Here is a 15226-nt window from a genome sequence, read left to right as displayed (position 1 = left end):
GAGAGAGTGCCAGTCATGGCCAGACGGAGAAGGGCCAACAGGCGTCGGCACAGGAGACCTTACCCACCCAGGGTATACCGCCAGCAGTTCTCATATCTGAACATGTCTGAGGAGCAGTGTGTTCGGAGGCTGCGATTCAGAAGGGAGGTGGTCACTGAGATCTGCCACCTGCTTCGCAGAGATCTGCAGCCACAGCTGAGGAGCAGGACGTCTCTGTCGGTGGCAGTGAAGGTGACGGTGGCTCTCAACTTCTATGCCACCGGCTCCTTCCAATCCGCTACTGGGGACATTGCCAACATCTCCCAGTTCGCGGTACATTGCTGCATCTGCCAGGTGACCAATGCCCTTTTCAGAAGGAGACGTCAGTACATCTCCTTCCCCATGACCCTGGACAAGCAGCAAGAGCGTGCAATGGGATTTGGAAGAATAGCGGCCTTCTCCATGGTCCTGGGCGTAGAACTGATGAACCAGCAATGGTCAGGCCTTGCTTCAGGGCTGCAGTGTGCAGGGCGTACCAGCCAAACAAATCGACCCTCCCCATTTAAGAGCTGACCGGTGCCAGCGTGTCTGCCTTCAATCAGCAACTCGCCGCACCTGCGCTGCGCCCGCCCTCGGTGTTAACGCCTCGGCTCGCCGGCTTAGCGCCTTATGATAGTCGTGCATCGCCTGCTTTAGTGCAGCAGCAACCTCTTGGGGCGATGCAACTCAATTTCGGCGAAGGTGGCGCTAAGTTGCTCCGGGCGCTAAATTTAGCAAACGCTCAGCTGTAGTACCCCAAACGTGGCGATACTGAATTTCTAGGCCATAGACTATTAAACAATTCTGACTTTTGTGTTGAGAATGAAATTTTGGAGGAACTGATCACTTCTTCTTTTCTGACTTTCCTATGATCTTTAACACCAGGCTGAGCAAACAGGTAACACACTGAGTCTAAATGTGCCACAAGTGCAGCTCATCAACCCAGAGAACCAGATAGTGCAGGTCAGTTATGAGACCCTTATAGTGTCATTGGATGTTTCTGGTAAATGCACAATATGTTCAAATGTGATTTATTTTAACTTTTCCTGTTGAGGTCACCGAATAGTTCTGGCCTCTTAAGGCTGCAGCACCATACTTAGAAATACTTAGAACATAAGCTTTAATCTTGATGAAATATTCATTTTTCTTTCTTCCATGTTTTAAAAAGAAGAAAAAAGGCAAGAATCTTCACTGTTGATAATAACCAGGTTTTCTGGATTATATTTGAGAAGTTCTTTCCCGATTGCATTATCTTTCAGAAGGGACTTTATATCCCTTGTGGAAAAAAATTGGGATTGAGTTAATCGAGTCTCTTTTGTTACGGGTCAGAAGAACCTGACAGATACCAAAACCTCTGATCTTGGCATCAATTCTGCATGTTAACAAAAAACAGCAATAAAAATAAACATAATGCAAGAATATTTATGAAGAGAAAAGTCCATTCAGCTCATCAGGCCCACTCCTTTCTCAGATCATGCACAACACCCTCAACCTCCCATAACCCACCCAGACCTCTCTGCTCTCTTCCTAACCCCCTGTGACTCTCATAGATTCATTACCTCTAGCCCTCGATCTCCTCCTTTTCTGATGAGCAAATATTCTGATAATATAATGGGCGTACTTGGTAATGAAATAGTATTAAAAATATGCAAAGGATGTTCTCTAATATATTTAATGTAAAGACAAGTTCTATGGAAAGAGCTAGTTACTTGCTGGGTTAGAAAACTGAGCACAGATTTTTGTCTGACACTTAAAATGCAATAACTCACTACTCATCATCTGAGGTGATTTTTATTTATATTCTAAATACAATATCAAAAGTTGATACAACACGTTGGAAATGGCTTTTCTATTAACTGAAGACCTAATTATGTATAATTGTGGGTTGGGCTTTTTGATTTTTGTTTTGAAAGCCTTAATTACTGTCAATTAAATGATAATCTACTGGACTCTTACCAATGCTGATATTTATCCCAAAATCTCATTTGTAAAATAAAACACTAGCCAGCAATACATTTTTATTGAGACCATATAATAGATCTCAAATTGGAAGTAAGACATAAAACTGTCCTTTTGATATACTATGCAAGCCCAATAAATACATGTATATAATAAATGAGACAAGTAATTTGGTATCATGCTAATCTACTCGGAATTTGACATTTTCACTGACCTCCAGAATTCTCTGTAAGATTGAAGTACTCAGGCTCATCAGGCCCACTCCTTTCTCAGATTATGCACAACACCTTCAATCTCCCAGTGCTGTGCGTGGTATGTGTAGAGATTTCATGGGGTTTGTCACTGGATGTTATACTGTGCCAATCGCTTTCCCTAATAAGGAATGGAAATGAAAACAAACAATATGTGCACCAACTAAGATCAAGATAATTTTTCCCACCCCCATGAAGATATATAATGTACAAAAAATGTAAGTAATCTATCAATGGAGATTTCATTTTAAAATCAACTGTGTAAAAGGGCTTGTTGGGCTAGCTGCAATATTATTCATAAACACAGCAATTAGGATAACTTGCAGACCCTTCTTATGTATACTTTATTATGCCCCTAGTAAACTACAATTACAAACTGACATTAAACCATAAAACATTACTTCAGCACTATTACTTTTTGTGCAGAAACTGCTTACGAATGTTTTGATTTCAGTAGAAAAATGCTGCCTGCAATATTCTTATCTTTGAATCTATCTGAAAAATATACAGAATTTGTAGATTTTTGCAAGTTATTTAAGTTAGTTTTTTTGTTGAAGTCTGCCATGCCGTGTCCTTCCAGGCTAGGCTGCCGTCGCCATGGTGTTTTCCAGGCTAGTCACTGGGACATGACATTTTGTCACTTAGTCTTCACTCCCAGGGCCTTGTTCTCTCTATCCTGCTGATTATTGGTTTAAATTGTATCATTTTTATCTGGAACATACTTTTAACAGTGCTTACAAAGCATTTTTTATATAAACTCATGATTCTAAAATTTATAGATCCAGAGATTCTTTACTAAGATTAAGAATTTTTTCTAGGTCAGATATAATCACGATGGATGAGGTTAATAGTGACAGATTGTGACACTGCTCCTTCTGTTAGTCACTTGTGATGTTGGTCTTCCTTCTCAGACTGACGGTAACATGAATCTAGATAGTGACGAAGGTGAGGAGCCGTCCCCAGAGGCACTGGCGCGATACCTATCCATGAGGAGACACACTGTTGGCGTTGCGGACCCCAGGTTGGTATTAGCAACGTAATAACTTTGCCTACTTAACCAATATAAATGTCATTAGATACATGCATGCTTATATTTAATGCACATCGAATCATAGAACAGTACTGCACAGAAGGAGGCCATTCAGCCCATCGAGTCTGCGCCGGCTCTTTCGAAGAGCAATTCAGTTAGTCCCACTCCCCCCTGCTCTTTCCCCATATCCCTGCAATTTTTTTTCCTTCAAGTATTTCTCCAATTCCCTTTTGAAGGCTACTATTGAATCTGTATCCACCGCCCTATCAGGCAGCGCGTTCCAAATCCAACCACTCATTGCGTAAAAAAGATTTTCCTCATGTTGCCTCTGGTTCTTTTGCCATACATACATACAGGAAACTCTTTTTTTATCCGGGACCGGTGTGGTGACGGTTTATCAAAAAGTCCGGATTACAGAGAGGTATAGTAAAAGGTACGAGAGCCCCGTACACAGCAACAAATCCAGGCTTCCCTGTTGCTTAACAACAGGTGCAGGAACCCCGGCCACAAGATCCAGGCGTCCCTGTTGCTTAGCAACAGGTGCAGGAACCCCGTTACACAGCCACAGATCCAGGAACGGCCACTAATATGAAGTAAAACTTACCTGAACCTACTCCTGAATTTTGCCGGTTAACCGAGATTTCCGGTTATTTTTAGGTGCCGGTAAATCGAGAGTTTCCTGTACATACATATATATCAGGGAAATCAGCACCTTGTAACTGTGCTGGATGACTTTTTTTTAGAAATGTGAATATATGCATTGGGGAGAGGGAAAGATGCTCTATGTGTACTCTTGTTTTAATCAGATGTAGTACATATCAGTAAATATTAGGATGCTTTATACAAGAAGCACTGGTCTTGAATTGACTTTGAGATTATAATGGTATTATACTAGATGTACTTTCAGGAGTACATTTGGAAGTTCCGTACAGATATGCTCAGAAAATTGCACTGCAGCTAAGACTGGGGGAGAAGGGGAAAAAGCGTGTGTAGATTGGGAAATGCACAGCACTGAAAGAAAGAAAGACTTACATTTATATAGCGCCTTTCACGACCACTGGATGTCTCAAAGCGCTTTACAGTCAGTGAAGTACTTTTTGAAATGGAGTTGCTGTTGTAATGTGGGAAATGCGGCAGCCAATTTGCGCACAGCAAGGTCCCACAAACAGCAATGTGATAATGACCAGATAATCTGTTTTTGTTATGCTGGTTGAGGGATAAATATTGGCCCTACTCTTCTTCGAAATAGTGCCATGGGATCTTTTACGTCCACCTGAGAGAGCAGACGGGGCCTCGGTTTAATGTCTCATCCGAAAGACGGCACCTCCAACAGTGCAGCACCTCCTCAGCACTGTTCTGGAGTGTCGGCCTTAGCTCACTGGGGAAGGGGGAGTTTTGCACCCTCAGCGATACGCAGCGAGTTGCACCGCACGAACAAAGCTGTATAGAAGTGCACTGGGATGCAGCAGTAGGAGTTAGTTACACTTAAAAACTCTCAGGATGTGGGAAGGGAGTTTGGACAGGGGAGAAGTTACGAACATTGAGAGAGAGATTTTGTAGAGAGAATCTCAGTGGAAAAATTATGCATCGCATTGGATAGACTGCTGTTATAATGTTCACTCCAGTGATTAAGGGTCGAACATTGACTGCTGGAAAACCCGATGGCAACGTTTTGTGCCCAATCTTGAGGCGATGCACTTGCCCTTTATGTGGTGCCAATGGGGACAACGCGCACACCATCAAATACAGCCCACTCTCCATGCTCCAGCCTACTATTCCCAAACTGTGTTAGCAAGAGGGTCGGTTAAAAAAACCCAACCAAGGAAAGCAACGTGAGCCGAATTCAATTCATGCTCCTGACCAGGCTACGTAGACTAATAATATTTGGACATTATTGGGCCTATTTTGAGTCTGGGATAAACATTTTATAGTGACTGAATATATACTTTGTCTAAATTTGCTTACAATCTATACTTTGTCTAAATTTGCTTACAATCGAATGTTTCTGGTGGAAAATCTAGACCAGAAATCTACCTCAGTTATATAATTAAATATATAGTTTATGGAAATAAGAGAATGTCATAATCAAATTCTTTTTGTTTTTAAATCCGCTATATGCATTTCGTTTTCAGAAAATTTAAGGTAACTTTAACAGTGATATATTGTAGAAGATGTATTTTGATTAAATTTTTCTTTTGAATGTAATGTTTGCTACTTTTAAAAGTGAAATGTAAAAAAGATCTGAAGATTATTAATAATAAGTAACTGTGTTAACAGTGCGGGGAGCCAATAAATTTTCACGTTTTGAAAAACATGGCTCGAGTGGAGCATAAATGCCAGCAGGGACTGGTTGGGCCGAATGGCCTGCTTCTGTGTTGTAATCCTATGTAATCTGCTGGTTTAAAAGGTTGGAAAACAGCTCCATGAATGGCTTAGTGGATAAATGTATGACTTGGTGTGGCACTGAGGCATACATGCCAGGAATGTTCCAGTTTCAGTATCCGATCTGTGTCCTCTGCCAGAATGATGATGGAGGTTTTATAGCTGACCTCCGTGATCCTGAGCTATGGAGAAATTGTGTAAGTTTTCCTGTCTATAACTGCTATCAAGTGACTCTTGCTTGACTTTGCGCATGAGTAGATGTCAAGTCAGAACAGGATCAAGCACAGCTATGGTCTCCCCATGGTTAAACAGCCTACCGACAACTCACTCTTCAGACTTGCACATCAAGAATATCAGGGCAAGCTGCCAGAGGGTTGCCATTGTGCATCGAACAATACAAAAGCTTAATTGCTGGCTTTAGAAGAGAGGGGGTTAAGTGTGAGAGGAAATGTAATAATTAAATTAAAATGTTGAATGTTTTATGATGTAGAACTGAAGTTACAGAAGATCTGCAGAAATGCCACCTGCCTGGTTTTCCACGTGTCTTGCCTCAGGCTCCCTTCCTGCAGGTTGTTCCAAACGTTAATCTAATGCAGAACATGCTTCCCACGCAGAATTTACAGCCAGCCACACAGCTGGAGTACAAGGTATGGATGTTTCTGCTGCAAAATGATTAATAAATAATGAACTTGAGATTTAACTAAGGTACCCTGCTCTCCCTAAGCTGAATGTCAGTAAATCACAACTTTCCAGTACTTCTTACGTTCCCGCATTTGGAAGCTGCATCCAGTTGTTGTCGCTATTGATCCCAGAAATTGTGTGACCAGGATTTTCATTCCACAGTCACAAAATTACCCTGGAAATTATAAATTGGATCAGTACAAGGCTGTAGTGCCACTGAGTTTCTGCTGGCGGTGCTCCTGAGCATATCCATAAATCAACATCGCCTCCACCAGGAACTCAGAAGTACTGCAGGTATCTGCAACGTATTCAAATAAAAATTGTACAATGTAATAACAGAACATTTCCATTTTTAAACCATTTAAAAGATGAAGGTGGTTGCATTAGCAACTTGTGTGTAAGTATATATATGTATATGTAAAATAGACACACAGTAAACACTATTTAATGAATCTACAGGATCCTAAAGAGCATTAATTTATTGTACTCTCGGTGTGGAGCCTTGTCTGCCAGAAGCCTATATTGGGAAATCCAGCTTGTGCAGCCCATGATTTTTCATCTAGTAAAATGAATGGACAGGAACTTGTGGGTTGACTGTTTGCAATATTTTGTGGTGTTCTCTCAGCAGGTGAAGCTCCGCCCCAGGAATGTGCAATTGTAAAACTTGCCCTTCTATACCATTCGAACTTTCTGAATCTCCTACATCCAGCTGGATAAATGATTCATTTTAACCGTTTTTCAATCCAAATGGGACACGTTTGGGAGAAACAAATTCTAAGCAGAATTCTTTCAGGCTTGTCTGAAGAGATCTTTTCTAATAGAATATAATGGGGCTGAATTTGCGGTCGGGGACTTGCCGCGGACGGATGCCTCCGACCAGCAAATAATCTACGAACTTACCTTATGGTCCCGGAGGTTCCGACACTTGCGCTCCTGGGCCTCTGCGCGTAGGCCTGTGTAGAGGCCCACATATCCCAGGGGAAGCGACCCTGAGATTCTGTGGCCTGGCCCAACCAATCAAAGAAGAGGACCCCCATTCATACTTATGGAGGTTCCGTTTGTATGAAATCTCCATAAGCATGAATGAGTTGACATTAAAAATAGATTTAACATAACTAATAAAAACATTACATGATAATCAATTAAAATACAATATAATTAAACATTTAAAACAAATTTATTTTTTGAAAAGTAAATTTAAATATTTTAAATGGTCTAAAAATAAACTTACCTTATTGTACATGTGTTTTAATGTTTAAATGAATTGAAACATTTTATTTCTATGTTTTTTAAAACTCTTATGCTGGTACAAGCAGGCCTTGCGCCAGCTTTTACCAGGTGTAAGAATTTCACGGGCATTTGCTGGGCAGAAGTTCGGCAAATAGCGCAACTCTCTGCCCGCGGATGCCTTTTTCCCAAGGATGCGGATCATCTTGACCGATTGCAAGTTCCAGGTTTTAGCGCATGTGCTTCGCATGCCTAAACCCGGAACTTGTGCAGCCCCTACGGGCGTGTGCGCACCTCGTACGTACCCGTAGGGGCCGCAAATTATGGCCCATTAAGTATACGTGTTAGTGAAGTAATTCTAGTGAAGAAAAAGAAACCTGAAAAATGCACTGAAGTGTCAACCTAGATTGTGAGTCCAAAGCATGAGGTTCAACCCCACCACTTCATTCTTAATGTTGAAAATACTCAGTGTCACCTTTCTAAAAAAATAAAATATAATGCAAAAACCAGTACTCTGCCTAGAGTTTGAATTTTTTCTCTGTCAACAAATTTGATAAATTAATCTTATTAAACATGCCGTTGTTTTTGAAAATGCAGAAGTCTGTGAAGCACTAAATTGCTACATCATTAATCAGTAGATTACTCTGTATTGAACATAGTATCCAGGTTCCCTGTGGCCTGAATGTATGTCACATTCACTTTCAGCTCGGATGAGTCTTGCAGTGACGGGCACCACTCTTAATTTGATAAGAGTAAGTTAAATATTTTTAAATGGCAAGATTACTTTAATGCTTTCCAAATCAGACACTACAAGTTGTAACCCCAGGGCCACCTGCAACTCTCGACTGCTGTCTTCAGTCAATTCTCAGATGAGCTGCCGGTGGGCGTGCTGCACGGAAGCAGAAGTATTTATCCCTGGAGAAGGTTACTGCTGTTGTCCAGTTTATCTGCTTCTGCACCTTCAGCCGCCTCCGAGTTGAGGATAAATGTACAACCCTAATGTGCTGCCCCCTCAACAGGAGAGGAATGTCTGGTGTTAAAAGTCCACAGGAAGAAAATTAGGAAAACATCTTAAAATCGCACAAAACATGATAAACAAACTTCATCAAACACTTGTGCCCAGATTTCCCAAACTTGGCTAGACGTTAAATGGCTTACCACTAGTGAAAAAATACGGCCGATTGGGAAATCTAGGCTTTTGTTACAAATAAAAAGACAAGTTGAAAATAACTAAACTATACAGTCCATTTCTAATTTAGCAGAATTAGGGTTGCAGAGTTAAATACATAGTTTAAAAACACCACATAATTATTCTGCTTTAAGTTTTTGTAAAAATATGGTATAACTGTACTTCACAGTTCTAAACTAAACAATGGAACCAGCCAAAGAACACGCAAAATGTATTGGATTTGAAATAAGAGCTGGTTACCTTCATGCATTTGATTTTTATGACACTTCCAGTTCATTTTGTTCAGATGCTATGGGGGAAAAATTCAGTTGGCTGCGCCACCCATTAGCGCCTTAAGAGGGCGCTAAGTGGGGCGCAAACCAACTAGCACCCGGGCGCGGCACTGCCCATGGCTCCCGCAAAATTCAGCGGGAGGTTAGTGGTGGCGCTAACCGTTAGCGCTGCGCCACTGGCTGACGTCATCGGTGTGCGCAGCGCCCCGCTCACGCCCCGGCCGCGATCTTCGGGAGCGCCCCCTGATTTACCGCTGGACGCTATGTCCGACAGGGTCCGAGTGGCGTACCTGCGGCCGGGGAGGCGCAAATTAAAGGCGAGGTGCGGGGCGGCCATTTTTGTTGTTGGCCGCCTGCCAGCACCTGCCTGCGCTCCCGTCCCCGGCCTCCGGAACCCCCCCCCCTTTCTCTTGGGTGCCGGGCTCTTTTGCCAGCACTCCCGATCCCCGGGGGCCCAGATCGCGCTGCACAAGGCCCCTCCCCTTTAAGAAGGGGAGGAAGGCCTGCAATACCGCAGCGCAACGTGCCGCAGCGTGTGGCGCTGCGGCACGTAGCGCCACGATATTCACTCGCAGCGCCCCAAAAGGGAGGCGGGGCACCTCCAGTAGCACCCCGCTTCCCTTTGGGGCGCAACCAACCAATTTCCGGCACGGGGCGCTGATTTTTCCGGGATGCTACTTTTCGCGCCCCCGCGAAGTTAGCGCCCCAAACGGGGCTATACTAAATTTCTCCCCCTATATGTTTTCCATTGACTGTTTTACCAGTTAAATAGCTGTGAAAGTTAACTTTATAAATCATATATTTATACTTTTTCACCAAAGTATAGGGCAACATTAATGCAACATTGACATGAAAAATACTGCTACTTTTGCAGTTATGCAGTAATCTGTACAGCTACAGTGAAGAATATACAAATGCATGGGGGGAAAAATTTGGTTGATTAGCGACTCCCATTAGCGCCTCCCGTGGGCGCTAATGGGGCACAAACCAACTAGCGCCTGGGCACGGCGATGTTTGCGCCGCTGCGAAATTGACCAGACATTTTGCGGCAGCGCTAAACACTACCACCACGATCTCCTGCGCCCGCAGATCGTGACATCAGTCGAGCGTGCACCGCCCCGGACCGGTTATTGAGTCGCGCCCCCTGCCTTTCCGCCTGCCGCTAGCAACGACAGGTTGAGGGGAGTGTTTTGCAGTCGGGAAGGGACTGGGGGAGCGCTATTTAAAGGCGGCCGCTTCCTGCCTTTTTTTGTCGGCGACATTTTTGCACCACACATTCTGAGAGAGAGAGAGACTTCTGGAGAGATTTAACGCTGTGTGAAGGAGTTTTGGGGACTGAGCAGCACTTTGCAGGTTCATTTTGATTTGACCTTCCTTGCATCGAATTAGAAGAGACTATGGGGGTTGCACTCTGAGCTCTTTCCCTGGGTCTCTCCATTGTTCTTTCCAGCAGAATTGATGTACAGGTCTCTCCAGGCCGAGATTCAAGGCTGCAATGAGCAGGGTGTGGATGGAGAGCAAGATCGACCCTCCCCTTTAAGAACTGGCCGGCGCCAGTGTGTCTGTGTTCCATTGCTGACTGACATCACATGAGCTTCGCCAGCGCTCTGAGGTAGCGCCTCGCTCCTCGGCGTTAGCACCTTAAGAGAGGTGTGTAGCTCCTGATTTAGCGCTCCAATTACCTCCAGGGGCGATAGAAGCCAAGTTTGCAGTCGGAGGTGATAATTAGCGCCAGGCGCTAAACTTTGCGCCCGTTCAATAATTGCGCCCCAAACGGGGCGATACCGAATTTCTCCCCCGTTGTTTTTGCTTGCTCCAGAGATGGCGCTGTAACCCTTCACAACCTGTCAGAACAAACAGCTAAAATTTCCTCTGACTAATCATGAGCAGTGCCGTGGGTGATCGTGTGTGTGTACTATATGTATCGTATATATTTAATTCTTATTTAGTTTGTTACCTTTTTACCCCGGGTTTCTTAGTTCCCTTTGTCTCATACAGCTTTTCCTTCTTCCCTTCCTTTCTGTAGTGTCCACAATCAGTCCTGGGTGGTGGTAATGTGCAAATAGTGTGACAATCAGTTAAAAATACGTTTTCAAATACAATTATGGAAGTTGGCTTTTGGAAAAATGTATTCATAGAATCACTGTACAGAAGGAGGCCATTCGGCCCATCGAGTCTGCGCTGGCTCTTTCGAAGAGCAATCCAGTTAGTCCCGCTCTTTCCCCATTGTCCTGCTATTTTTTTTCCTTCAAGTATTTCTCCAATTCCCTTTTGAAGGCTACTATTAATCTGTATCCACCACCCTACCAGGCAGCGCATTCCAAATCTTAACCACTCGTATAAAAAAAGTTTTTCTGATGTCTCCTCTGGTTCTTTTGTCAATCACCTTAAACCTGTGCCCTCTCATTATTGACCCTTCAGCCATTGGAAACAGTTTCTCTTTATTTACTCTATCTAAACCCTTATGATTTTAAACACCTCTATGACATCTCCTCTTAGCCTACTCTGCTCCAAGGAGAACAACCCCAACTTCTCTTGTCGATCCACGTAACTGTAATCCCTCATCCCTGGAACCATTCTAGTAAATCCCTTCTGCACCTTCTCCAAAACCTTCACATCCTTCCTAAAGTGTTAATGGAAATATGGTACTATTTGCAGGCTGTTCCTGATATTACTAGGCAGGAAGTTATCACCATTCAATGAATAGAATTTTTATGATGTATGTTTATATATTGCATATTCCTAAATCTCTCTTTTGAATTCCTTAGGAGCAATCCTTGCTTCAGCCTCCAACTCTACAGTTGTTAAATGGTATGGGACCTCTCGGTCGCCGTGCTTCTGATGGCGGAGCCAACATCCAGTTGCATGCCCAGCAGTTACTAAAACGTCCAAGAGGCCCTTCACCACTGGTCACCATGAATCCAGTAAGTAGTAGCACAAGATGGAACCATGCAGAGAACCAACGCTAACAAGGGGAAAATAAAGTAACCAGCATTTTCTTTCTATGTGAAATATTCCAAATACACAATTAGGAACGTGGTAGAATTTAAAATATTTTATTATTTTCTCAGCCTAGCTTAGGGTCCACTCCAACCGTGCAGTATTCCCAAGATGGTGCTGACATTGAGCTGGGCAGTGGTATGTGTTAGTGAGCAGGCTAGTGACCTGTCCTGAGATGTAACATCCCTGTGCAGAAACACCCAACCTTTCCTGTGTATTTTCATTCTGATGACAGGAACGTTCCTTGTGGGAAACCATAAGTGACCACAAACTTTCTCTTACTACCATGCAGCACAACATTTAGGATCACCAGTGTACTCTCCTATTTATTGATCTTAAAGGGAACATTAAACAGGAGGTACTTCAGTCTAAACTGCTTGCCCTGTATAGTTGCAGGACACTAAAGATTTTTCCAACCAAGAGAAATACTAGTTTTCCTCCCCCTGCCAGCAAACAGTATACTGGACAATTGCTATATTTACTCCTAAACCTGGAAAAGCCACTTAATTGACATTTATGATCCTGTCAGTTAATGACTATTATTGTAATATTGTGAGACGAGATCCTCCCAAATTCTTAATGTGCATCTTAGGACTGTTAGCAATGCAATAATTCAGCACTGGCAAACCCCACAGCGCACTCTCTCTTATTGAGTGCAGATTGGTATTTCTTGTTGAGTGCAGTCCAGCATATCTTTATGCAACTCTTGGTTCATTTTCCTTGTAGCTCCTCCATACCCTACTACACATCATTTTAATTCTACAGAGAGTGTCATACTCACTTCTTTTCCCCACAGCACGCTGTGCCAGTCGTAACACCAGTAGATGAGGAGAGCTCCGATGGAGAGCCAGACCAAGAAGCTGTACAGAGGTATGTAACTGTAGCAGTGACATTTTTGTTGACCCCTTTCAATCGCCAGGCTTTCCTCAGAAGGAGGCATTCCTTTAGCATTCCCAGTATCTACTTCCACCTTCCGAATATCGCCTGCCTTTGCCCCTAGCTTTGCCTCAGTCCATCTGCTGCTGAAACCCTAACCCATGGGGTCGATTTTCATTTTGCCGTGAGGCGGGGTTTCAGGCGTGTGGGGGCGGGGGGGGGGGAAATCCCGAATTCGGGGGTTCCGACACCATCCCGCCCAAAACCCCGCTCCATGCAAGTTTCAGAGGCGGCGGATACCCGCCCCGCACTGGGACCCGCCGACCCCAGGCGGGAAGGGATTAGTGCCAATTAACTGCCTGTTAACAGGTAGTTAACAGGCAGTTTTTAGCCTAATCCCTATTTTGAGGGGTTTCGTGTGGGATTCCCGACGGCTCCAAACCACGCCAGGTTAGAGCAGGCGGGCCGTCGGGTTGAAGGAGTTGGAGGGGTCGCGATGTCGGTGCTCAGGTGAGTGATGGGTGCATGAGTGCAAAGGTAAGTGTGTTTGGTGTGTCTAAAGTGTGTAAAGAACTTTTACTTACCTGTACTTACCTTAACAGCCTTTCTTCCTCTAGGCTTCGGGAGCGCATCAATCAGCCGGCACTTAAAGCTGAATGGCTGCGATCTGTGAAAAGTGACAGCCTTCAGCTTTGAGTGCTGCTGAGAGTTCTAACTGAGTCTGTGCAGAAGGACTCATGTTAGAACTCAGACTGTCAGTGTTTCACAGCTTCAAACAGCTGTGGAACCCTGATATTTCATCTGTCAAGAACTCTTGACAGATGAAATTGCAGCCTGTGACGTCACCTGTTGCCGGGTGGCCCTTAATTGGCCTGCTGAGCCCGCTGGGCGGGCTCAACAAGGTCAATCAAGGGAAAATCGCGCGGATTGGCCGGACATCGATGTAGGCGGGTCTAAAACCCGAAAGTTGTAGTCCCGCCTTCTTCCCGACAGCTTCGGGAAAATCGACCCCCATGTCTTTGTCATCTCCCAGACTCGGCTTCCAATGTTCTCCTGGCTGCTCTGTACCTTCCATAAACTCCAGCTCATCCAAAGCTTTGCTACCAGTATCCAGCCTACACCAAGTCCCTCTCACCCATCACTCCTGATCTCGCTAATGTAGTAAGATTCTCATCCATGTGTTTAAATCCCTTCCTGGCCTCGCCCCTCACTGTTCTCCTGACTTTTGTGAATTCCTCCCTCACTTCGCCCACTATTGGCAGCCATGCCTTCAAGCGCCTAGACCTCATGCTCTGGTACTCCCTCACTTTAAACCCCTCTGCCTCTTAACCTCCTTTTCCTTTGACCCTCCTTAAAACCCACCTTTTTGAACAAGAATTTGGGCATGTCTCTCAGCATCATCTTCTTATGGCTTGGTGTTGGTATCTTTTTTTCTGATTACGCCTCTGTGAAGCACCTTGGGATCTTCCTCTATGTTATAGATGCTATATAAATGCAAGTTGTTGTTCTCATTGATATTTCAGAAATAGCTGGGTGGAGGGAGGCGGAATTGGGAATACTGGTGGCTCTTTACGTTTAAATGCTTGGAAGAACCCTTATAAAATCATAGAATAGTAGAGCACAGAAGGAGGCATTGAGACTGCGCCAGCTCTTTCGAAGAGCAATCCAGTTAGTCACACTGCCTCCGCTCTTTCCTCATATCCCAACAATTTTTTTCTCCTTCAATATTTATCCAATTCCCTTTTGAAGGCTACTATTGAATCTGTATCCACCAGCCTATCAAGCAGTGCATTCCAAATCCTAACCACACATTGCGTAAAAAAGTTTTCCCTCATGTCGCCTCTGGTTCTTTTACCAATCACCTTAAATCTGTGCCCTCTGGTTATCGACCCTTCAGCCATTGGATACAGTTTCTCTTTGTTTACTCTGTCTACATCTTTCATGATGTGATTATCTCTCTGCCGAGGTGGGATAAAGGGCAGTTAGAAAGATTACCTGTAATCATCTGGCAGTGTTCTCTGACTATATATGCTGTGCCTATATGCATCTCTTCACTTCACCTGACAAAGGAGCAGCGCTCCGAAAGCTTGTGATTTCAAATAAAGCTGTTGGACTATAACCTGGTGTTGTGTGACTTCTCACATTTGTACACCTTTCATGATTTTAAGCACTTCTATCAAACCTCCTCTTCGCCTTCTCTGCTCCAAGGAGAACAACCCCAGCTTCTCCAGTCTATCCATGCAACTGTAATCCCTCATTTCTGGAACCATTCTAGTAAAACCTTATTCAAAAAAAAAATCAAAAACAAAAATGATCATGTCAGGACACAAAATCAGTGAAA

The 15226-nt window shown here is 43.9% G+C and overlaps 1 protein-coding gene across 4 annotated transcripts in view; it reads left to right on the top strand.

The window, feature by feature from the left end:
• The window catches only part of sik3 (SIK family kinase 3), a 349943-nt gene that overhangs the window by 296585 nt on the left and 38132 nt on the right, over nt 1-15226 (top strand). For 3 of the 4 annotated variants that reach the window (XM_085967856.1, XM_085967853.1, XM_085967857.1), the window contains 5 exons: nt 904-981; nt 3140-3249; nt 6131-6287; nt 11778-11933; nt 12806-12879. In XM_085967856.1, coding sequence (XP_085823982.1) covers nt 904-981; nt 3140-3249; nt 6131-6287; nt 11778-11933; nt 12806-12879 — 575 coding nt within the window. The remainder of the gene's footprint in view (nt 1-903; nt 982-3139; nt 3250-6130; nt 6288-11777; nt 11934-12805; nt 12880-15226) is intronic. The other variant, XM_085967854.1, reaches the window with a different exon arrangement.

Source organism: Somniosus microcephalus, chromosome 26 (assembly GCF_052327205.1).
Source record: "Somniosus microcephalus isolate GS21.2 chromosome 26, FLI_Smic_1.0, whole genome shotgun sequence".
NCBI classification, from domain to species: Eukaryota; Metazoa; Chordata; class Chondrichthyes; order Squaliformes; family Somniosidae; genus Somniosus; species Somniosus microcephalus.
The sequence above is the reverse complement of the archived record's forward strand: the minus strand, read 5'-3'. Positions and strand labels throughout refer to the sequence as shown.